This window comes from Anolis sagrei, chromosome 2, assembly GCF_037176765.1.
Source record: "Anolis sagrei isolate rAnoSag1 chromosome 2, rAnoSag1.mat, whole genome shotgun sequence".
Taxonomy (NCBI): domain Eukaryota; kingdom Metazoa; phylum Chordata; class Lepidosauria; order Squamata; family Dactyloidae; genus Anolis; species Anolis sagrei.
This window is the reverse complement of record NC_090022.1, coordinates 263030974-263054821: the sequence shown is the minus strand read 5'-3', so window position 1 is coordinate 263054821 and position 23848 is coordinate 263030974. Positions and strand designations below refer to the sequence as shown.

At 40.0% G+C, this 23848-nt stretch overlaps 1 protein-coding gene across 2 annotated transcripts in view; it reads right to left on the bottom strand.

Moving 5' to 3' along the window:
- Window positions 1-1752: 1752 nt before the first annotated feature.
- Window positions 1753-23848, bottom strand: part of ARHGEF28 (Rho guanine nucleotide exchange factor 28) — a 169744-nt gene continuing 147648 nt past the window's right edge. For both annotated transcript variants that reach the window (XM_060761673.2, XM_060761674.2), the window contains one exon: window positions 1753-2690. In XM_060761673.2, coding sequence (XP_060617656.2) covers window positions 2539-2690 — 152 coding nt within the window. In that variant the 3' untranslated portion in view covers window positions 1753-2538. The remainder of the gene's footprint in view (window positions 2691-23848) is intronic.

The window sequence follows — 23848 nt, the reverse complement described above, 5'->3', positions numbered from 1 at the left end:
GATGTGAGATCAGCTATATCTGAGCAGGGAGCCACCCAGCACCAGCACCAGCAACATCTGTGGAGGGAGCCCCTATAGCCCCCACTGCCTGGCTCCTTTAAGGGCCCGAGCCTCCTCACTGCCCAGCAGCAGCTACATCTGTGCAGGGAGCACCCATGCCCCCCACTGCCTTGCCTCCTTGCTGCTCGGCACCTGTAACATATTTTGATGTGTGAGGACTACTTACCTGGATTAGTGAAACTGAGGCTTTTCCATGAACTCCTTACTGATTGTTTTGGGCAGCTTTGGTGGCTCTGGTCCTCATCACAAACTTTCATTATAATTGCATTGTCTACAAGATCGGTAATTGAAAACTTCACAAACTGGCAAACAATCATGTCTGACAATTTTAATGATTTTAAGTTACAGTTATATGTTATTGTTTTTTATATGTAATGTATTGTTTTTATTAGTATGTGGGGCATTGAATTTTTGCCAATTATTATGCTGTACACTGCATTGAGTCCCCCTAGGGGTGAGAAAAAGTGGTATAGAAATGCAGTAAATAATAAATAAATAAATAATCACATCACAGGTCGCAGGTTCAAATCCGGGGAGAGGCGGATGAGCTTCCTCTATAAGCTCCAGCTCCTCATGCGGGGACATGAGAGAAGCCTCCCACAAGGATGATAAAGCATAAATTCATCCAGGCGTCCCCTGGACAATGTCCTTGCAGACGCCCAATTCTCTCACACCAGAAGTGACTTGCAGTTTCTCAGGTCGCTCCTAACACGACCCAAAAAAAAATCACATCACCATCATTAATAGAAGTGTGGAATGGCTCAGTTCGTACTGGTGTCTCAATAAATTGCAAAAACCTGCCCACCCCTCTTTTGCCAATAAATACTGCAATAGACCTGCAGACTAGAGCTTGGAAATATTACATAGCAGGATAGCTCTAACTGGCAAAGGTGCTGGGAAATTCATGGAGTTATAGACCAAAAGGAATTTTTCCCAGCCTTAGGTTCAGATTACTCTAATGATTGTAAATGATTGTGCAAAGGACTGATGAAACACATTTGATTACTTTTAAGAATTGTGTACACACACACACACACACATAAGTGAGATGTAGATCATTTATTAAATTCAAAAAGTATAGTATTATATCTCCAAAATGCACAGGAAAAACACCTTTACTTTTAATGTATCAAAGCTCTGCATCCTGAAAGTAATACATTGACTCAGTCTGTACATGGGGGAGAGAAAAGTGGGTTTTGGTTAAATTTTAAAAATGCTTTAAAAATCCCTTCTCTTCCCAGTTTCTTGAAAGATTATATGTATAATGAATTGCAATAGACCCATAAGAAAGGGCACTTGCTTGGCCAAGAACAACATATAATGCTAAGCATCACCAAAACTGACCTAGAGTGCAATGAAAGTGAGTTATGTACACATTAGAGGCGACTGGTTTTGGGATACAAACAACGGCTTTGTATCGGCAGAACCCTAAAGTGGCTAATTTGACACTGGGAATCGATTTCCTGAATGTCCATACTTTTAAAATAAGGTCTTGGAGCTGTCTTAGGCTATAGCTAAAATATTCAGTGTGAAAAGAAGGTGTTAATCTAACTATAATTTGGCAGAATACCTTCTATAGTAGTGAAGTGATACAATATCACCGTTACAGGAGGCTGTGGTGAGATCCAGACGAGTCGTTAGCTAGAATTAATTTCAAGTATGTTTCTCATCCAGAGGGAAGGAGAAAGAAACTTGGAAAGAACATTAACCTTTATTCAGCCCTCTGCAACATAAGGATTTCCCAGGCTTTTTCCTTCTCTCCATACAATCATGATAACGACAATGGTGTATGTACATATTTTTATGCTTCTTTATTCTGTGAGAGACTTACTGGAATGATCAGATTAAGAATTGTGCATCCGTCTAGATATTGTTTATATATTGTGTGACAGTGCAATCAATCGTGAGGAATTCTGGGAAGTGCAGTTTCACAATATCTAGAGGTCCACAGAACACAATTCCCACTACTAATCTAAATCTCAGTTAAATTGTGATGACCAATGACACAACAAGGTTGAATAAACACAACAGACTGCAGAGCGATGCTATAACGTCAACCAGATCACAGCTCTCTTTCTTACCCATAGTTTGACTTGTATGTCTCTTCTGAAAAACTCATTTGCTGAGTTGTATTATTAAACCTCAGCTCTTCCTTGTAGCTATAATACTAGCTACACAATGAGCATATGACTTTAACTGGACACAGATCATCTCACCACACATACATATGCCCTGGCTGCTTTAGAGTCCATCAACATTTAATGTTGCTTACAGAGTGTTTAAAATTTAACATGCATGCCATAATTTAAATATTACAGAGGAACATTTACAATAATTTATTTTCTATCTGATGAACATGGAAAACATGGCATTATTTGTAATAAATAACATATTTTCAATGCCATTTGGACAAGAGCAAGTAGAAACAATTAGAAGAACTATCCTAAAGTGCTACTGGTAGAACAGGGAGGAAAAGGATTAGAGATAAACAATTTTCTCCTCAGTGCCTCCACTTTCTGAATCTTGTCCCAAGTCACAAGGTTGAACGTGCAGCAGAACGTCTGGATGGTGACCGTCACCATGACCTGAAGCCTGCAATTTTGGAGACTGGCTCTGTAATGCATCAAAGTCTAGAACACAAAAACACGGGGAGAAAGATATAAAATTTAGTTCTGCTTTCCTTTTGCATATGCCACAGAAAAATAATGAAAGATAATTGGTTTTATATAAATCTTTGAAGACAAAATAAAAACAAATAGCTTGAACACCAGTTATTCAGAAAGCCAAAATACAAAATTGTTCAAATGGGTGGCTGATTTTGACCTTTACTTTATGATGGCACACAAAACACAAATATTGCATATGCAATCACAATATACACATTAGAGTTATAGCAATCAGGCGTGTACATGAATCATAAACAAATTTGGTTTTTAGACTTAGGTCCCACATCCAAGTACTTGCTATATGTATATGTAAGCACCCCCCCCCCCCCAAAAAAAAAAACAAATATTCCTGGTCCCAAGCATTTCAGATAAGGGTTATTAAACTTATATTAATTTTCCATTCAGAAGAATATTTGCTAATGCCATGTACTATTTTTAAAAAATGAACCCAGTTACTTTCCTGGCAGCCTTTCCCTTCCTGCAATCCGTGCTCCACCTTTCCAAAGCCACTGGAATTTGCTACATTTTATACAACAGACAAGCACAGATTTGTTTTTTTTAATAGAAGCTGTTTCTTATGTATTCATTTAAGGTAGGCATTTATATACCACTCTTCGTATTTTCCCTCAAGAATTTTATAATGCAAATGAAAATACAAATGAAAACAACCCAATAAGCAAATAACTCAGTTATACAAAATGGAAAAACAAGTAATTCAATAAACAAACAACTGAGTGAAAACTTCAGTTCCAGTGTTTGAAAAACAAGAAGCCCCCCAGGCTTAAACTGCAAAGCATTAAAATACCTGAAATTTTTAAAAGACTGAAAAATACAATTCAATGTAATTGGCACCAAGCAAATGACAAAGTGGGTGTTTGTTATAATGTTGATCATATATGTATTGTTCCTCACCTGATCCTTTTCAGCAGGAACCTTCAACAATAATCCTTTGAAATAGATACAAATATTGTTCCAATTTCAAATACTGAATGGAAGACTACTTCTGCTGTCCAAACATGCCTTTATTAGACTCATTAGTGTTGTGCTTCCAAGACGGCCAAGTTTTGCCTAATATATTCCTTTGTATCATGGCTCCAGAGATCTCATTCTGCCTTTAGTAAAGAACATCTAGGACAGGACTAACTGGGTCAATCATGCTATCAATGCACCCAAGAACTGCCAAATATCTTTACTGACACAGCCCAAGGAACAACTTCTGTCTGTTTTTCATGTAGTGTGGTACCTCTAGACCAGGGGTCCTCAAACTAAGGCCCGGGGGCCGGATGCGGCCCTCCAAGGTAATTTACCCGGCCCTCATTCAGGCTCAACCTAAGTCTGAAATGACTTCAAAGCACAAAACAACAATCCCATCTCATCAGCCAAAAGCAGACCTACACTTTCCCATGAAATACTAATAAGTTTATATTTGTTAAAGTTGTTCTTCATTTAATTATTCTATTGTTTTTAAGTGGGGTTTTTTTGCACTACAAATAAGATATGTACAGTGTGCATTGGAATTAATTCATGGTTTTGGTTTTTTTCAAATTATAATCTGGCCCTCCAACAGTTTGAGGGACTGTGACCTGGCCCTCGGTTTAAAAAGTTTGGGGACCCCTGCTCTAGACATTGCAAATGCCCACTCTTCTTCTGGTTTCAAACTCACAATACTGTGAGTTAATTATAGTATAACAATTCAATGGCATAGTTCATGTTATCCAACTACAGGCAGTTCCCAAGTTAGAAACATACAACTTACAAACAAATCAGTTAAGAACAGGGTAAGACAAATCTACCCCTTGGAAGGGAAATTCACTCATGAAAGAGCCATCATGGGGAAAAGGCATGTGCACTGAAGTTTTATCACCAATCCTTGTTTCCACAACAAGCCAATTTTTCAAAATCCAATTATGACAGGGACAAAAAGGAAGGTGAAATCTTTATTTTGCATAGACAGCAAAACAAACACCATGGGGGTGTTAACCCTTCCCTATGTTATCTAAGGCTTTTATATATGTATATGTATGTATATAAATAATATAAATATGGCTGGAGTTACACTTAAAATATACCTGTTCGGACTTACATACAAATTCAGCTTAAACGCAAACCTACAGAATCTACCTTGATCAGAACTTGGAGACTGCCTGTACTCCCAATTACAGCAGAAGCAGCTAAATAAACCACAGAAATAAGACCTATGTTGTCCTATCATGGATGTAGCTCTAACTGGTTAGCTACTTCTCCAACAAAACACAGAAGGAATCTGTGTATGAGAGCCTAAGAAGCAATAATTTAATCTCTCCAGTATCCTGGACACATAGACTCCCATACACAAACGTATTGTATATGGGAGTCCCAAGAAGTAAAGTTCAAAGTCAAACTGATCACCCAGCCCTTTCTTTACTCCTAACATCATTACTTTTGTTGTCACCAATGGGTAGCTGAGAATTACTGTTTGGGGAAATTGAATCTTTTTTTTTATTTACTCTATTTCTATCCCACTCTTCTCACACTTGCAGGGGACTCAGAGCAGTGTACAAAAGGCAAAATAAGATAATATGTCAGAAACTTCAATATTATATGGGATGTAAACAAACCTGAGCAGTCAATGACTAGGATCTAGTAGGTCTCCCATTCGTAAATAAATCAGTTCCCACTGAATGGCAAAGAACATCAACAAAACACAAGTTCAGATCCTTTCAATTATTGTTTTGATGAACTAGTAAATTGAAATGGACCTGAGTCTTTCTACTTGAAGTCATCCAGATTTCCAAGTGCTTGACACTGACTGGATTGTGTTATTACAGCACAAAGCAGTGCACAGAAAAAATTGCAAATATCCACTTTCAAAACAAAGCAGCAACATGGACTGCAACAAAGACTACAGAAACAGGAGCAGTTTATATCATGAAACCATCTCTATGCCAAGAGGGCCAGATCAAGTAACCAGTATGCTGTTACTCAGGGCACTCTTGGCTTGGCTTTCGGGAACACAGCTGTAACGCTAGAATGAGTGTTGATGTGGGAGAGAATCAGAAAAAGATTGTAAAGTAAATGCTGAAAGGCACAAACTGAATGAATAATAAAGAAAGACTGGGGTATTTGTGAATAATCTATCTTGATTACACCACTATTTTTTTTTCTAAATGTTCCCAAAATAATAATCCTTGCTGAAACAGAGATGTTGAGGCTTGTTATCTCCAACACACAATCTGGGGGAATATTGTAGACGTAGTCTATGAAAGCTTATGTTACTAACTTCATTGTCTCACTTACTACCTCATCAGATGGGCAACATTGCTCATCATATGATGCTTCCTCTTCACTTGCGGCATGGAGTATGCCAGCTCCCATCCCACGCCGTAAATCTACTTCCAGCAGGCCTCTATGGATCAAGTGAAGAGGAAGCGTCATAAGCCACCACCACAGCAACATGGAAAACTTCTCTTCATGTTGCATACGCAACAACCAGAGGACACTTCCCACCCCCCAAGGGATGGGGTGAGGTGAAGCTGGGCAATGCATGGCGACGGGTTCGTAAAACGTGGCAAATACGGGTTTTACTGTGATTAGGTCCTTAGTATGTAAGATGCTACAAGATTCCTTTGCATACAGCATAAACAGGTTTGTGGGCTGTACAACTGTAGACTCTGTAGTGCGGATAGCACTACGGAATGCTTCCACTTCTGTATGTGTGAAGTGAACAGTATGTGTGAAATGGACTGTGAGGTTGAAGGTAGACTAGAATGCTTCCCCTTGGAAGTTTAGTTTTCTATATCGAGGGAATGGTTACATGAGACATACTATGAATTCTGTAACAGTAAAACATGAGCTAAGAAACAGTAGGATAATGCTAATGTCTGGGGGTTGCCATAAAATAGAAGCTAAGACCAATTAAATTCAAAGTTCTATGGATAAATAAGAATTGATTGGTGGACATGGGAGACAAGATTTGGTGGGCATACATCTTTGAAGAAGATAATTGTGGAACCTACTCATAGAGTATAGCTGCAACTTCAGGTTTCTCATTCCCATAGGTGTGAAATGTACACACATTACCCAAGTGAAGTGCAATCTAACACTTATGCAAAATGGCATTTACCTGGAGTTTGAATTTGTAACTAATGTTAGTATCCATGGCTTTTGGGTGATAAATTTGAGTTCATCACTGGATTCCTCCCTACTGACTCAGACAAAGGAAACTGTGGATTATAGTGAATCCTATATTTTGATTATACTTGGGTTGGAAGTGTAACATAGAAGTGTAACACTGGAGACACTAGAGAGGCCTACAAACAGTTCTGAGAAGGGGATATTTTTTGGAGTGTGGGTAACTGAAAATATGGATATTGAATCTTGGAGGTTGCAATGTAATATAAAAAGTAAAACACAAATGGTTCTATTAAAACATGATGTTTAAATACTTTAAAATATATTTAAAAAGATAAAAGTATATCACGCAACATTAAAAGATCCTCCTGCTGCAACATGTTACGAGAAATACAAATGAGCTAACTGAGAAATTCAATTAAAGTATATTCAAATTTTGGAGAACAGTGCTTAAATACATTGCTCAAATATAGAAGGTTGAATGAAAGCTGGGTTAAATAAACTCCACAGCCCCAAGACATACTGTGACAACATGTTGCCAGCCTTCTATAACTAATAAGTATGAGGAGCAGCAAGAACTGGCAGCCCTGATAATTTGAATGTTCCATGGACCAATGCACACAAACAAATAAAAGATCAAGGCTCAATGACAATATGTCACACCATGCCAGGCATGTAGCCGGGGGGGGGGGACTTGGGGGGCTTGAGCCCCCCCCCCCCAAAATTCTCATGGTGGTCCGCGAGAAGGCCTTACTGGTACATTATTTAAACTGTTATGTTTATTCATATCATTATCTGATCACCATGCTCAATATATCCTATATGCATGGGGGTATTGGGGTAACGAAGGTTTGCTAGGGTTGACCCTCTTTCACTCAGACTCAGCCCCCCCCCCCCCCCCCCGAAACAAAATCCTGGCTACGGGCCTGCACCATGCTAAACTACATACTGGTCCTGTAATCTCCAATCTTTACATGCACAATCAAGAAACAGCTATTTCAAAAATGATGAAAAGAGAATATCAGTCCAGCAAAACATTTTCTTCTTCTGTTATCCTAAAATATTTACTGTCACTGTAGAAAACAAAGAGGGACTACAATAAGTATTCCAAAAAGAGAATAAATGTGGATAAAAGTTGTTTGAAACAAGCATGGATTAATTTATGTACAGCTGCTGACTTGGGCCAGAACTGTATAAATGTTACACACCACTGTAACAGGCAATTGCGCTAGCAGTTGTATCTTTTCTCTGCTCAAACAGGGAGCAAGTGGCAGTCACAGCAACAGCCATGGGGAGAGGGAGAGACTGGTATGGAAGAGGCAGTTTCAAAGTCACACCTCCCAATTACTGTAAACTGGGCAAGAGAAGTCTGCACTCAACTCACCAGGGGAAAGAAGGGCAGAAGTGTTAGAATCATAGTCTTGCTAAAGCTAACTCAAACTAAAGCAAACTTCTGTAGCCTCTACTACTTGTATATTCTTCCTCATTAGCAACATATGCCATCTTGATCACACTTTTGTGAGTCTTCTGTGCATGCTCTCAACTTAGGATGACTCCCTTGAAAAGGGTTTTCTGAGGCATAGTGCTTTAGCCAGTTCCTTCATTCGAAATATAGCCAACAGCATCTGATATCCATCCAAATACTAAGCAGTACTAAGTCCTGACTCTGCTTAGTTTCCAAGATCGGATAGAATCAGGTGTCTTAAGAGATGACAGCTGTAACATATGTGACTAAGTGTGGTAAAGATGGCACAAGTTTTTAACAAGAAAGAACACACAATCTAGAAAAGGCTGCAGCAGTTTACTTCTGTTTGAGTCAGTAGGAAAGGGCAAAATTCTGCTCCTTCTTTCTTCTAAAAAGCTGGAATAATAGTATCACCTCCCCCAAACCCAGAGACACACATGCACACACACATGCCTCATACTTTCTTCTTGGTTTGTACTGATAATAATCTTTCAAGGGTCTTCAAAAGGTTTCAAAATCATGTCATGTATATGTTGACCCATGGCTACTCTCAATCTATATTCTTTATTCTTCAAAGCAGGAAGCTTTGAAAGCAGAGAAAGCAGGGAAAAGCATCAGGAACTGTTTTTTAATCCCCTTCCATCAAGGCCCCGTGCCTTTCCATCTTCAGGGTTGGCAGCCATCCCACATCTTTTCCTTGTTTCTCTCTGGCTTCTGTCATTGGGAGTCAGGTAGCACCTGACTCCAGAAAACACAGTCTTCTCTCCGTTCTCTGCGCTGCCACAACAGAGTCCCAAGACCATCAGAAGTGGTCTTGAATCATGCGATGGCCTCAGTGGAACTCCATTTCAGCTGTGCAGAGAAACTAAGAGAATTCAGAGAAAAGACTGCTTGTCTGACTCAATAAAATGATCATTCTAGATCTGTATTTCCAGCTTTGAATGGCAAAGGCTCTTCAAGGGTTCAGGAAGAATCTATTATCAGGTGCTTTGTAGTTCTCTTGTTTGTTTGTTTCCAAAATCAGATGAGGCTGGATTTGTTCATAGTAGTATGGTTTTCTCTTGACTACAATGATTGTCCCATTTCAAGATTTGCTCTTAGCATTAGATGTATGCTCGCAGAGTTTACTTCAGTTTAATCCATGACTCCAGAACAGAGTCCAGTTTCAGTGGAGCTTATTTCCAAGCTCTCTCTAGTTCTAGATCTGAAATAAAGAACAGTACTCTACTTCTGGCAGATCTACAGCATCTTCACTTTTGGGAAGGACTGCATACTTTCTGAGAGTAAGTAGTCTTTCTACAATAAATGTTAGATTTCATTTCAACATCTGTCTTGAATGCAGCCATTGAATCCCCAAGGCCCTGGCATACACCCCTATTAACCCAGATCTTAACAAAATCTGGATAGATGTTCCACCCCTGAGAGTTGTGCCAAGTTTGGGGATTTCGGCTCACCAATGTTGTTGTCATTGTTGTTATTATGTTTATTTATACCCCACTTTTTCTCTCCACAAAGAGAGAAATGTTCTATATTGCCTAAATTCATATCTTTTGTGTACTCTGTTGTGAAGTAAACATTTCATTTCTTTGAATGTAGTCTCTTTCCAGAAAATGTTAACGCCTCCCAGACGAACGGTTAACAAGTACAACCTGTGCACCTTCTGTGAAACTCAATAGGATGCACAGACATCTGAAGAAATTGATCCAATAAAACCTACATTGTATCTTTCTCAAGGATTGCTATGGCAACACCACTGAGTAACATAAGCTCTAAAGGAGGTTCTGCTCAGGTTTAGAATTTTAATTTTCTATGTTGTTTTTAAAGAAAACAGCTTGAAATACAAAAGTGCCAGCAACCACTTTATGTCAGATTAGACCAATGGAGCAGGTAGAAAATGTCTCTTATAAAATCTTTTTCAGTGCTACCACCTAACTCCACTTAACTGGCAATTCCGTATGGCAATTATGGGCCTTTCGATGTGCACAGCACATAGGAAACTGCCATATACCAGGTCAGATTATTGCTGCCTTCAGCACAGAATTCTCTTAACATGTAATGGCTCTCCAGAGTCTTCTTCATCACCAGCTACCAGTGTAGCCACTTGTACATTGATGAAAGGGGAGGAAAGAAAGGGGAAGGAAAAGAAAAGAAAAGAAAAAATAATATAGAGAAATGTATCATGAATACAGAGTCCCCAGTTAAACTGCTGAGCTGCTGAACTTGCTGTCCGAAAAGTCACAGGTTTGAATCGGGGGGGGGGGGGGTGTGAGCTCCCGCTGTTAGCCCCAGCTTCTGCCAACCTAGCAGTTCAAAAACATGCAAATGTTAATAGATCAATAGGTACCATTCCAGCAGGAAGGTAATGGCACTCCATGCAGTCATGCCAGCCACATGACCTTGGAGGCATCTATGGACAACACAGGCTCTTTGGCTTAGAAATGGAGATGAGCACCAACCCTCAGAGTCGGACATGACTGGACAATGTCAGGGGGAAACCTTTACCTATCATGAATACATATACACATAAAAGGAGATACAGATCTGCATAAAATTACCACGGGGTGGTTTATAGTCATTTCAAATACCATTGCTTGTGAGCATCAGTGAAGAAAGGTGTCTCATTATTTAGGTATGGCCTTTGCAGTAAGGGTATCATATAGGTGAATGGATAGATAGATCAAAAGAAGGAAGAATGGGAGGATGGATATTGGAAAGTTCCAGAGTTTGGCAAGGGTGTAGTATGACAACATCAGGAAAGATCCACGTCAGTTCCAAGGAAGCATCAGTCCTTGGCTGCCATTTCAATTATCAAGAACAAGAACAATGTGTCCTGCAGATGACATGTCAGTCTAAAACAGGAAGGACTGCTGTCACTGTGCATTCAATAGTCATCCCAGAATCGGCACAGCTCTGGGTCCAATCCAGGGAGCAGCTGGTGACACAGTAGGCCGTTAAATGCCACACAGAAAGCAGATATTTTTTAATAGGAGGTATCCAACAGAAGAATATAAACTGTTCAAGTTTAGGAAATACTGAAATTATTTTATATGACTATAATTGCATGCCGGGTGAAAAAAAGACTAGCTGATTCTGAAGCTGAGGTTGCTAAGGGTCAATTCTTATAATCCAATGGCAGTTCTAATGAGACAGCCATGGTACAGAATAATACGAACTGCCTTTATCATGTGAGCAGTAGTGAAAAATATCTTTTAGCAATAACAATTCTAGCTGCAGCATTTATTACTTATTTACTGGTGTTCTCATCAGGCAAATGGTGCAGACTGCCAGAATCTAATGTCTCCAAAATGTCTTTCATTCTTAAAATCCTATTGAAGATTGCAACAGTCAGTATACGTTAACAAAGTCTTAGGTTTGAATGTGAGCAATCTGCAAGTTCACTTTGCACCTCATAGAATGGCAAAAACATGTGTCATACACACCTAGGACTGGGCTAGGTAAGCTCCAGTAGTCCTGGGGCTATTTATCTAGTTCGATAAAATTTAGAGGAGCCTGCATAGAGTAGTGGTTTGAGTTTTGGGAAACAATTCTGGAGAGTAGACTACACTGAGCCATAGCAAACCTTTCAAATGAAACAGGAAAGGGACCAGAAGGTGTTGTGGAAGGCTTTCATGGCTGGAATCACTGGGTTGCTGTGAGTTTTCTGGGCTGTATGACCATATTCCAGAAGCATTCTCTCCACCTCTCCCCAGATTCGAACCTGCGACCTGTCGGTCTTCAGTCCTGCCAGCACAGGGGTTTAACCCACTGCACCACCGGGGGCTGATAGAATCATAGAAACATAGAGAGTTGGAAGAGACCTCATCCAGTCCAACCCCCTGCCAAGAAGCAGGAATGTTGCATTCAAATCACTCCTGACAGCTGGCCATCCAGCCTCTGTTTAAAAGCTTCCAAAGAAGGAGCCTCCACCACACTCTGGGGCAGAGAGTTCCACTGCTGAACGGCTCTCACAGTTCTTCCTCATGTTCAGATGGAATCTCCTTTCTTGTAGTCTGAAGCCATTGTTTCACGTCCAAGTCTCCAGGGAAGCAGAAAACAAGCTTGCTCCCTCCTCACTGTGGCTTCCTCTCACATATTTATACATGGCTATCATATCTCCTCTCAGCCTTCTCTTCCTCAGGCTAAACATGCTCAGCTCTTTAAGCTCCTATAATAATAAGTAATAGTAGTTAAGTTGCTAATGGGTGATGACCCACATCTATGGCAGGCAACCTCTGAAGTTGTGAGGAACACTCAGGAAAGCAAGGGAATTGCAAACAGGAATCAATCTGGGCCAGCTAACACCTCCCAACAAAGGATCTCCGGGCAGCAACCATTCAGGCTTTGAAGCTGCAAGGCCATTAAATGCTAATCAAGGTGACTAATTGCAACATTCACACTTGCCTCAAATAGACAAGAGTTCTTTCTTCCACCTTGGGCATTCCACAGTTATATAAACCCCACTTGCCTAGTTTCCAACATACCTTGCAACCTCTGAGGATGCCTGCCATAGATGTAGGCAAAATGTCAGGAGAGAATGCTTCTGGAGCAAGGTCATACATCCAGGAAAACTAACAATGGACCAGAAGATCATTTGAAGTTTCAAAAAAGTATTACTATGATACTTCGTTGTGCTAAAACAATTTCAAGGGTGCATCTAATTTTAAAATAGTACTTCACCCTAAAGAGCAATATTGTAAGATTTTTTTTCCTGCTAGGAAGGATCCCAGAACCAAAAATGATGGAGGGTGGGAGGGCAAGGGGATTACACAACTCATGTTTCCCATCCTACCACCTTACTTCACCATGCTTCTGAAGAAAATAAATTTACTAGATTTGTTATCAGATGACAAACATTCTGAAATGTGATCTATGTGCCCATGTTTCCATGTGTTAGGTTGCAGAGAGGACACAAAAGGATGGGGGGGGGGGGTGTGGTGTCAAACTGGGACAGAGTTGAATGTATCAGTATCACCCTACATGTGGGTCAAGCCAGCTATTCTTTGTGAATACAGTGGAATTTTGAAGAATAATTTTCAGTCTGTAGTGTATCAACAAAGGCAGCTTTTAAAAATCCAATGGGCTAATACGTTTGCTGGTTTTAGACTGCAATGATAAATGTAACTTATTAAGGAACAAAATTTCATCAAACCTAATGAGATTTACTTTTGAATAATCTTGTGTGAATAGCATTTCCTATCTTTTCTTCTGAATGAACAGGCCTTTTTTCAACGTCAAATCTTGTGGCAAGAGGGATAAAGTCACAAAAGCAAATGTTCTTTTATATAAATGGTGAATGAAACTGCCTATCTACGTAACTAGTTTCAAAACTGCTTACTTTATTTGTTTGCTTGTTTGTTTGTTTGAACAGTTCCCAAAATTGTATCTAAACTTCATTTTAATAATCAAACGTAGCTAAATTTCTTGCAATTCTCATGTTACAGCACAGAGTCTCCAAGATTTCTTCTAGCTCAACAGTACACCCAGCAGCCGGAGGGAAGAGATAAAATATGAGGCTGAAAATGTTTGTTTGTGGATTATGAAAGTGAAATCGCCATGCCGTGTTAGGGGGTTGCTTTACTCCTGCAGTACCATGTCTTAGAGCCGCTGCAAACTAGCCTCCTGCGGGAGCAAACTGTGCCAGCATGTCCATGACGTCATGAGACTCCGCCTCTCTCCCCGCCGCTTTCTCTGCCTCTTTCTCCATGCCAGAGTGGTTTTTCCTTTGCTAGGGCAGCATTGCCAGTGTACTCTTGTTGTTGGCAGAATTCAACAACGAGAGTACGCTGGCAATGCTGCCCTAGCAAAGGAAAAACCACTCTGGCACGGAGAAAGAGGCAGAGAAAGGGGCGGGGAGAGAGGCGGAGTCTCATGACATCAGGGACGTGCTGGTACAGTTTGCTCCCGCAGGAGGCTAGTTTGCGACGGGTCTTAGAACTGTCTGTATTCATTTTAAAATTAATGCCATATAGCAGTGATTCTCAACCTTCCTAATGTCGCGACCCCTTAATACAGTTCCACATTTTGTAGTGACCCCCAACCATAAATTTACTTTTGTTGCTACTTCAACAACTATAATTTTGTTACTGTTATGAATTATCATATAAATATCTGATATACAGGATGTATTTTCATTCACTGGACCAAATTTGGCACAAATACTCGATACGCCCAAATTTGAATACTGCTGGGATTGGGGAATAGGGATTGATTCCATCATTTGGGAGTTGTAGTTGCTGGGATTTATAGTTAAACTACAATCAAAGAGCATTCTGAACTCCACCAATGATGGAATTGAACCAAACTTGGCACACAGAACTCCCATGACCAACAGAAAATCCTGGAAAGCTTTGGTGGGCATTGACCTTGAGTTCTGGACTTGTAGTTCACCTACATCCAGAGAACACTGTGGACTCAAACAATGATGGATCTGGACCAAATTTAGCACAAATACGCAATATGCCCAAATGCGAACACTGGTGAAGTTTGGGGAAAATAGACCTTGACATTTGGGAGTTGTAATTACTGGGATTTATAGTTCACCTACAATAAAAGAGCATTCTGAACTCCACCAACAATAGAACTGGGCCAAACTTCCCACACAGAAACCCCATGACCAGCAGAAAATACTGTGTTTTCTGATGGTCTTTGGTGATCCCTCTGAGTCACCCCTCGCAACCCCTCAGGGATCCCAACCCCCAGGTTGAGAAATGCTGCCATATAGCATTTGATTCATATTTATAAGGCTATCCAGGAAACAAAACTGTGTAGCATTTTTTAAAAGTTTAATTATTACATTTGGTTCTGCCATAGGTTTTTAATGTGTTGTGGTGTTATGGTTACTGTTTATTGCTTTGTTTATGAGTTTATTTATTGCCTGTATTGCTGTTGTTGTTGTTTTTACTGATGTACTTGGGCTCGGCCTCTTGTAAGCCGCACCGAGTTCTTCGGGAGATGGTAGCGGGGTATAAATAAAGGATTATTATTATTATTATTATTATTATTATTATTATTAAGGCTTCTCTAGCTAAATGTCCACAAATAGTTACCTGCCATAAGTGGCCAGAGTTCCTTTATCGGGAGCACTCCACTGTAAAAGTCAATCCAGTTAAAAAGCTTTGCTTTGTGTGCCTTCTCCTTCTCATTCTGGCTGTATTTTCAGAAGGTCTTTCCTGAACCTTTGCTTTCTATCAATCATTTAACTTTCCTCCTGATTCTACTTTCCTCAATTTTCCTTTCCCTCTCCTTATACTTTCATCTCCCTGCAATCTTTTCTGCACCTTTTATTTCAGAATTGCCATTCCCTGAGCTATTTGTCTGTCCCAAGATCTGAGCTACTTGCCTGTCCCAAGCAAGGAGGGGGAAATGAGAAGATCTGTGTTTGTCACAGAGAGAAAGAAGGGATGGATGATATGTTACTAAAAAAATAAACTCTACTGGAGTCAACAGGCAAGCGTAAAAAGGCATTATTATTATTATAATTATATTGTCCAAGACTTTCATGTCCAGAATCACTGGAGTGCTGTGTAGTTTCTGGGCTGTATTGCCATGTTCTAGCAGCATTTTCTCCTGACATTTCACCTGCATCTGTGGCTAGCATCTTCAGAGGATGCCACACAAGGTAGAAAATCAACTCATCTGAAGATGAGTCCTATACATACTTTGGACTGCTATAAAGGTAAAGCAATGTGTCCAGAACAAATTAGGCCTGAACCCTAGAAGCAAAGATGACTAAATTGAGGCTGTTGTGCATTGGTCATATCATGATAATTGATGATTTACCAGAAAAAAATGATAATGCTTGGCAAGATAGAAGGCTGAAGGAGAAGAGGAAGACTCTATTCCAGGTGAATAAATTCAATCAAGGAAGCCATGGCCTGGAAGACCTGAGCAGGGCTATTGATGATAAGGTGACCTGACTCATTACTAGGGTCAAAGTCAAGTTAACAACAAAAAAGTTAGGGTAGAAACAACACCCTCATGAAATGTTGTGAAGTTCTTAGAATGGCACCATCTCGAAGAGACACTCCCCAGCACCATCTGGGCTGCTTCTCAAGTGGTTAACTGACACCTATCACCAGCTACTTCTGAAACTTTTGGATTGCAATGTGCTACCTGGTCACACTTTGTATCACAAACAGTTAATTTCAGTGGGCTGAAAAAATGTACCCCTCTGAGCATCTCAGAAAAGGTCAGGACAGAAATGTAAGAATAGTGCCTAGGAATATAATGATTTACATGAAGGGACATTGCTGTAAATATCTCCGCTTGCCTAATCTCATTACAAAATCTCAAACAGCGTTTTAAAAATAGTGGTTATTTGACTTTTATTTCTTCCTCCCACATAGAAAAGTTTATGATGACTTTGTTGCAAGTACAAAACACTGTAGGGAAGTCTTTTAGCTCAACAACGCACCCAACAGCTTGATGTGGAGAATTGCAAGGCACTGGGATTGTTTTCATTCATCTGATGAAATTGTACCAGCTAAACAAGATTCCCAAGTATATGGATGGTTTCTTTGATAAGATGGCCATACAGGAAGCAGAAAGCAACTGAGATAGATAGATAGATAGATAGATAGATAGATAGATAGATAGATAGATAGATAGATAGATAGATAGATGATAGATAGATAGGAGATATTAAAAGGTGGGAAGAGCAGAAATAACTGACTGCCCAGTTTGACAGCAGGCTATGAATTCATAACTCATGCATCAACGATTCAGCTAAATCCTTAGTCTACAAATGTCATGATCCCCAGCAAACCTGGGGAACACACTTGACAAGTCTTTGGTTCAGTAATTAGCCGATGAAAAGCTGAATTCCTATATATTAAACCATAAAATTGGCTAAGGTAGGGTTGTCCTTTCTTTTTGTTTTTCCTGACAAGTTACTCATTTAATCTGAAGTGACATACCAGGCAGTGTACATATTAACAGTGGCATACTAGGCAGCTACAACATGGCTCTAGGGGCAATTGATATCTATTTGATTTGCCTAGTGCAAATGGAGAATTCTTCGGGTTTTTTCTTTCCAAAATTCAAAAATGAAACATAAATTTTAAATTGGGTACAATTTATCAGCAGCTGTCTGAAACATGAGGGTATTTAAACAGCATCTTCCAATATAGTACTTCACACATAGTAAGGAAGATTTTTTGTGTGTGTCAGGAGCGACTTGAGAAACTGCAAGTCACTTCTGGTGTGAGAGAATTAGCCACCTGCAAGGATGATGCCCAATGTTTTACCATCCTGTGGGAGGCTTCTTTCATGCCCCCGCATGAGAAGCTGGAGCTGACAGATGGGAGCTCACCCCACTCCCCGATTTGAAATGCCAACCTTTTGGTCAGCAATCCTGTCGGCACACCCATTACATCACTTGGGGCTCCTAGTGACGAAGATAAAAAAATCCTCACCCCACACAATAATGACCGCACCCCTCACCAATTCAGTGCTATCAATGCTCCTTAAAGGAAAGCATGCCTTTAGCATAAAACCTTCTAAGTATTAAATATAAATGTTTTAAAGTCATTTTCTCTCCTTCAAAGTTCAAGGTTTTGGAAGGAAAAGAGGATCAATCCCACTGAGTAAGCCAAAGGTGAGAACAATTGTATTTGTTATACTTGTCCAATGCACTTCACACAGAGTGCTTGGAAATGTTACAACTTTCCAGATTCCCACACCCAGGGTAATTAGTGGACATGTAGGCAGCAGCCATGTTCCTCAAATATATTCAACATCTTTGATGTGTTTTGCTTATATGGTCCTACCTGGCGGGGGGGGGGGGGGGGATAGACTGCATGGCTCTTGTAGTCTCTTCCAACTCTAGGATTCTAGGAGATTATATGATGTTGGGAAGTTCAAACCAAAACCCTGAGCAGATTCAATGCCCTACTGACATGGGAACAAACCAATCACCACTCCATGCTGGTGAGTTACATAGCTCAAAATCATAGCTCAGAAATCAAGAAGAAAAGTTCTGGCCTAGCTCCTGCCTTATATAATACTTTTCTATTTGCATGGCATTTATTTCTTGTCAATGAGCACTCCACATTGTTGCACATCCACATCCTGCAGTTCCATTGACCAGATGTATTGACATGCTGACAGCCTCTGGTATGAGTTTAATTACAAATATGAGTGCTGCTTTAAAGGCACTGCAATTGTTCTCTCTCTCTCTTTTTTCATTAATGCCTTTAGAAAGCCAGATCTCTGGGCCAAATTGAGAGCTAATATCAAAATGAATGTGGTCTGGCAATGATCAGCCTTTAACCCCCACTCCCCCCCCCCAAAAAAAAAGTCACACTAAACAGATGGTACATTTATGGAAACTGCTATATTACAGTCTATTAAAAAATGGCTTTGATATGAATTCAAAGCTATATTAATATTGTTATTTTCTTCACACAAATGTAATGAAGGGGGGGTGGTGAATATTTATTTCGCTTCTTCCACGTCAGGCTTCAGCCCCCTTCCCCCCTCCAAAAAAATTCTCATGGTGGTTCGCGAAAACGCCTTACTGGTGCATTATTTAAACTGTTATATTTATTCATATCATGATCTGATCACCATACTCAATATATCCCACATGCATGGGGGTATCGGGGTAACGATACAAAAGGTTTGCTAGGGTAGACCCTCTTTCACTCAGACTCGCCCCCCCCCCATGGAGAAACAACCCCCCCCACCCCCCCACCCCCGAATCGAAATCCTGGCTACGGGCCTGTTCCACGTCATAACTTCTTAAGTGGAGAGAAAGTTCTTTTCGCTTATTAGAAACTGACAATATGTGTGTAAGGATACACTCCCACCTCCTTTCTCAAAATGTTTTCTCTATCTGATGTTTCAAGGATCACAAGTGACACAGTGGTTTCTCCCTCTGCTAGCCATATTGCAATATTATTATTATTATTATTTTGGCATAGTAAAAGAAACAGCTAGCTACACCTCCAGCCACATGAACATACATATACAGTGAACCTTCCTATTGTCAGAGTAAGAGAATTACATCTTTCAATTCTTTTCTCAGTTTGGGAAAAAAACTGTAGAGAAGTGGTTCCCAACCTTTTTTGACCAGGGACCACTTGACCAGGGAACACTCTCCTACATTAGTACCAAAAGGATTATGAATCAGTTTTGGTCAACTTTAGATTCATTTTGGTTATTTGGGGTTCTGATTCAGAAAATTACATTGGATAGACCAGATCACCTCTAGTTTTTGATACAGAATATATGACATCCAGTAGTCACCATCTGCTTGAACACAGAAAACCATATTTAATAATCTAGAGCTGATGTGGTCTCTTCAATGCAATTTTCTGAATCAGCACTCCAAATAACCCTAGGAACAGGCCTAAAAATGAAGACACGATGGTGTCTCCACTTCCAGGTGCCACATGGAATGGCTCCGTTCAGGGAGAGGGAGGAGGAGAAGCAGCAGTCAGGAGGCTTGTTGTCACACCTTTTGTGGATAGTCAGCCTCTCCCTTCCCAACATCCCTGTTGCCTCGGCACTATAAGAGGGTTTCGTGAGACCAGTTGCTCTCATTGCAACGGTGTTGTCACGGCGGGGCCACAAACCATATTTTAGTTTGTGAGGACCACAGGTGATCCACAGATCACAGGTGGTCCATGGACTACAGGTTGGGAACCACTGCTGTAGATGAACCTACAGATATCCACACTGGAAACAGGACCAAGAAATCTGTATTTATCAGGGTACCTAACTAGATGGAGAGGGGCACCCAGTGTATTTATAACATATGCAAGGTGCATTTAGCAGGAAGGAAAGGGGCACTGGAGCACTATCTCTTTATTCTCGTATGCACATTTCATGCATACAAATGCATTTTTGTAAGCTGGGGTGAATATCTTCCCTTTCTTGCATGCATCAAGTTCTCAGTTGATTATGAACTGAATATAAACTACCTGTGCAGCAGCAATAGCAATGAATGGCTGTCAACAAAATGAATGATTTCATACACAGAACTCCAATGAAATCCAAACTTGCGGCTTTGTACCTTCCAAAATGTTTCTGACTTATGGGAACCTTAAGGCAAATCCATCATAGGATGTGTGTGACTTGCCCAACATTACCCAATGGGCTTCCATGGCTAAGTGGGGATTTGATCTTCAGTCGTAGTCCAACACTCAAACCACTACATCTTGCTGACTCTCTTTTTGAAATATTACCCCAGTTTCTCATACATGACAGAGTTTGGGAGCCTAGAGTCTTTCTGATTCCCAATTTACACCTTGCTCTCATGTTACTCACCAACACTGAACAATGCTAGGAGTTATTATTCCATTACAAAACATATTCCCTTTTCTAATATAGTAGTGTTCAATAAGAAATAACTGACTCCTCCTTACTGGAACCTCTCTTTCCTTGCTTCAAGAAGGGTTAGAAGGGCAACAACAAGAAAGAATCACCATGCAAAGTACTTCTTGAGGAAAACACAGATGACATCTCTTTCCAGAAGACATAGCAATTTAGAGAATTGATGCAAGAGACAACATCAAGCCTTTGAGTCTCAGGAAAGCTCACTCTAGAGCCCTACAACCATATGAATATTATAGGCAAATAAGAGCAAGTGCCTTTTCAAAGTATAATCCTGTCTCTGGGCATGAAATTTTCATTCGGCTCTCAAATCTTTTCATCTGACTTAATGCTGCTCTCTTTCCATCTCTCTGTGTCCTATATCACATATATCCCAAACTTGGAAATAGTTCTCTCAGGAGATCCTCCAGCTTCCCTGACACACTACCCACAACCCTGTTTAGTGCATGTGCTTGAGTTCTGCCTCCCTCCACCTTTTTTCTTCTCCAGTATTTCAGTCATACAAGTGTCTGGTCCATGATTTTTTTTTCATGTCAGGAGTGACTTGAGAAATTGAAAGTCACTTCTGGTGTGAGAGAATTGGCCATCTGCAAGGACATTGCCCAGGGAATGCCCAGATGTTTTAGCATCCTGTGGGAGGCTTCTCTCATGTCCCCACATGAGAAGCTGAAGCTGACAAATGGGAGCTCACCCCACTCCCCGGGTTCAAACTGCCAACTTTTCGATGAGCAGTCGTGCTGGCTCAAGAGTTTAACCCATTGCGCCACCAGGGGCTCCTTGGTTCATCTAGTCAGTACTTATCTAGTCAGTAGTTTCATTCTGTACCAAAGTGGTAGTAGCTCTATGTATTTTATTTAACAAGAATCCATTTCTATTGATCCAAAAACTGATCCATGTCCTGTTTCTAACATCCCCTTGGTTCAAAATGTATGGAGTGAACCTTTAATGGGACTTTATGAATCTAGGTTCTTGATCCAAAGACAATATGTCATTTGGATACACATGAATAACAGCATGTATGCATTCATTCTTACCTGAAGGCATACAGTTATCAACAAAGTGTTTGTATATCTTTTTCTTTCTGAGTCGCAATTGGAATTGTGTGGCTTTCCGGATGTTGCTGAACTGGAGTTCTCAACACTCCTCAGCACAAACTATGATGGCTGCAGTTCAAAACCATCTGGAGGGCCACACATTTCCCACTTTTGCAGTAGATGAAGTAGCTTTCACTCTTATCATTGCATCATGCAGACTGTTTTACCCATTTAACAACTGAATAAAATTAAGGAAGGCAGACTAGAGTCTTGCTAATGTTGAAAAGGAGAGTTTCAGGGTAGGAGATAAAAGAAATGTAAGAAAACACAAAGAAAAAGGAATAAAAACAGATTTTTTTAAAAAAATATAGATGGGCAATGCAATAGACATGCCCACCACATTGTAAAGTGATTGAATAAACTGAGAGCATTTGAAATTTGACAGCAATCAGGATTCAATGTACCTTTTAGAAATGCATTAATGGTCTTTGAAATTCTTATTTACTCACATAATACAAGTTTCTTTGACACTTCAAGTTTTATATGCAATGGCTGTTACAGATTAGGAGACCATTAGTACTGGGGAGGCAGAGCAACCTGTAATTAAATCCCTTAGCAATTGTTAAAAGAAATAGACCGAGCCTTTCAAATTCCAAAAATACAGCCTTGAGCCAATCATTCCTCATTTGCAAAAATTATAAGTGACTCTACAGGGACTCGAGAGATAGGTTTTAAGAAAATGTGCATTCCATCTACACAGTGGAAATGAGCAACACCAATTTAAAGAGGGTTTTGTGTGTGTGGAAAAGTTTTTTTTTTAACACGATTCACCTTTGGCCTCACTTTAGTAAGGAATATGGCCTCTTAGCTCACCCCTCCAGTTCGCCCAGAGTCATTAAGAATGAGTTCTCCATTAAATTGCCTTTCTATTGAGCTTTGAAGTTTGGGCCTTGCAATATGGTCCAATTGGTATCCATCCATTTAACAATGAACACATGTTTTATTGGCTTGCTTCTTTTCTAGCTCATTAAACACAGCTGGACTCCAATAAGGAATAATAAAAAAGGAACCTTTAAATGTATCTTTACACATTTATCATGGCGGGACTGCGGGGATCACTTTCAATGCCATGGGATACCCAAGGATTATCTAGTGCATTGGCGTTTCTGAGGGTTATGTTTTCAGACAATGAAGAAGAGAAAGACAATCTCTAATAAAGAATGCCCTTAGCTTTGTATAACAGTTTAAAAATCCAAAAATAGCAGCAACAACAAAAAGAACATCTACCAGGTGTCTAAAATCTCTTAGTTGATGGGAAGGGAGATAAACAAATAAAATTAAATTAAAAGAAAAAAATGAAGAAAAAGAAAAAAAATGTCTTCATCCAATAAACTCTGTTGTAGTCATTTTCTTCTATCTATAAATTCCATGAAAGGTCTGTTCTAACTTGTGTGAGTCTTAGGGCTGGATAAAAATGAAAGGTTAAAAGTAAAGGTTTGTCTAGTTAAGTCTAGTTGAGTCCAACTCTGGGAGGTGATGCTCATCTCCATTTTTAAGCCACTGAGCTGGAATTGTCCATAGACACCTCCTAGGTCATGTGGCCAGCATGACTGCATAGAGCGCTATTACCTTCCCGCCGAAGCGGAACCTATTGATCTACTCACATTTCCATGTTTTCAAACTGCTAGGTTGGCAGAAGCTGGAGCTGTCAACGGAAGCTCACCCCCACCCCCACCCCCCCGCGAATTCGAGCTGCACTAAACCCACTAAACCATTGCGGCTCCTTAGGATGAAAATGTAGAATATAAATAAAATGTAACTGTGTTGGACAATGATACATTTTTCTCAGAAATGACACTAACAAAGGGTCCTAAGACATTCCAAGGCTGCAGTCCCCAAAACACTGCAGAGAGAGTTCACTGAGGACAGTGTGGCTACTTCAAAACAACCATATTCAGCAACAGCACTAAAGTCAATGGCAGTTTCACTTGGGGTTTTAGTGGTGGAGCACACCCAATTTCTTTATTAGTTTTCACTACAGACAATAGAGCATTTCCTGGTACATCCCTAAAATACTATCATAAATAATTGAAACTGAACTGCATTGTAAAAAATTAAAATAAGCAAAGTACAATTTGTCACTAAGTATTGGGATTTTTATTGTGTGTGCCTATTTG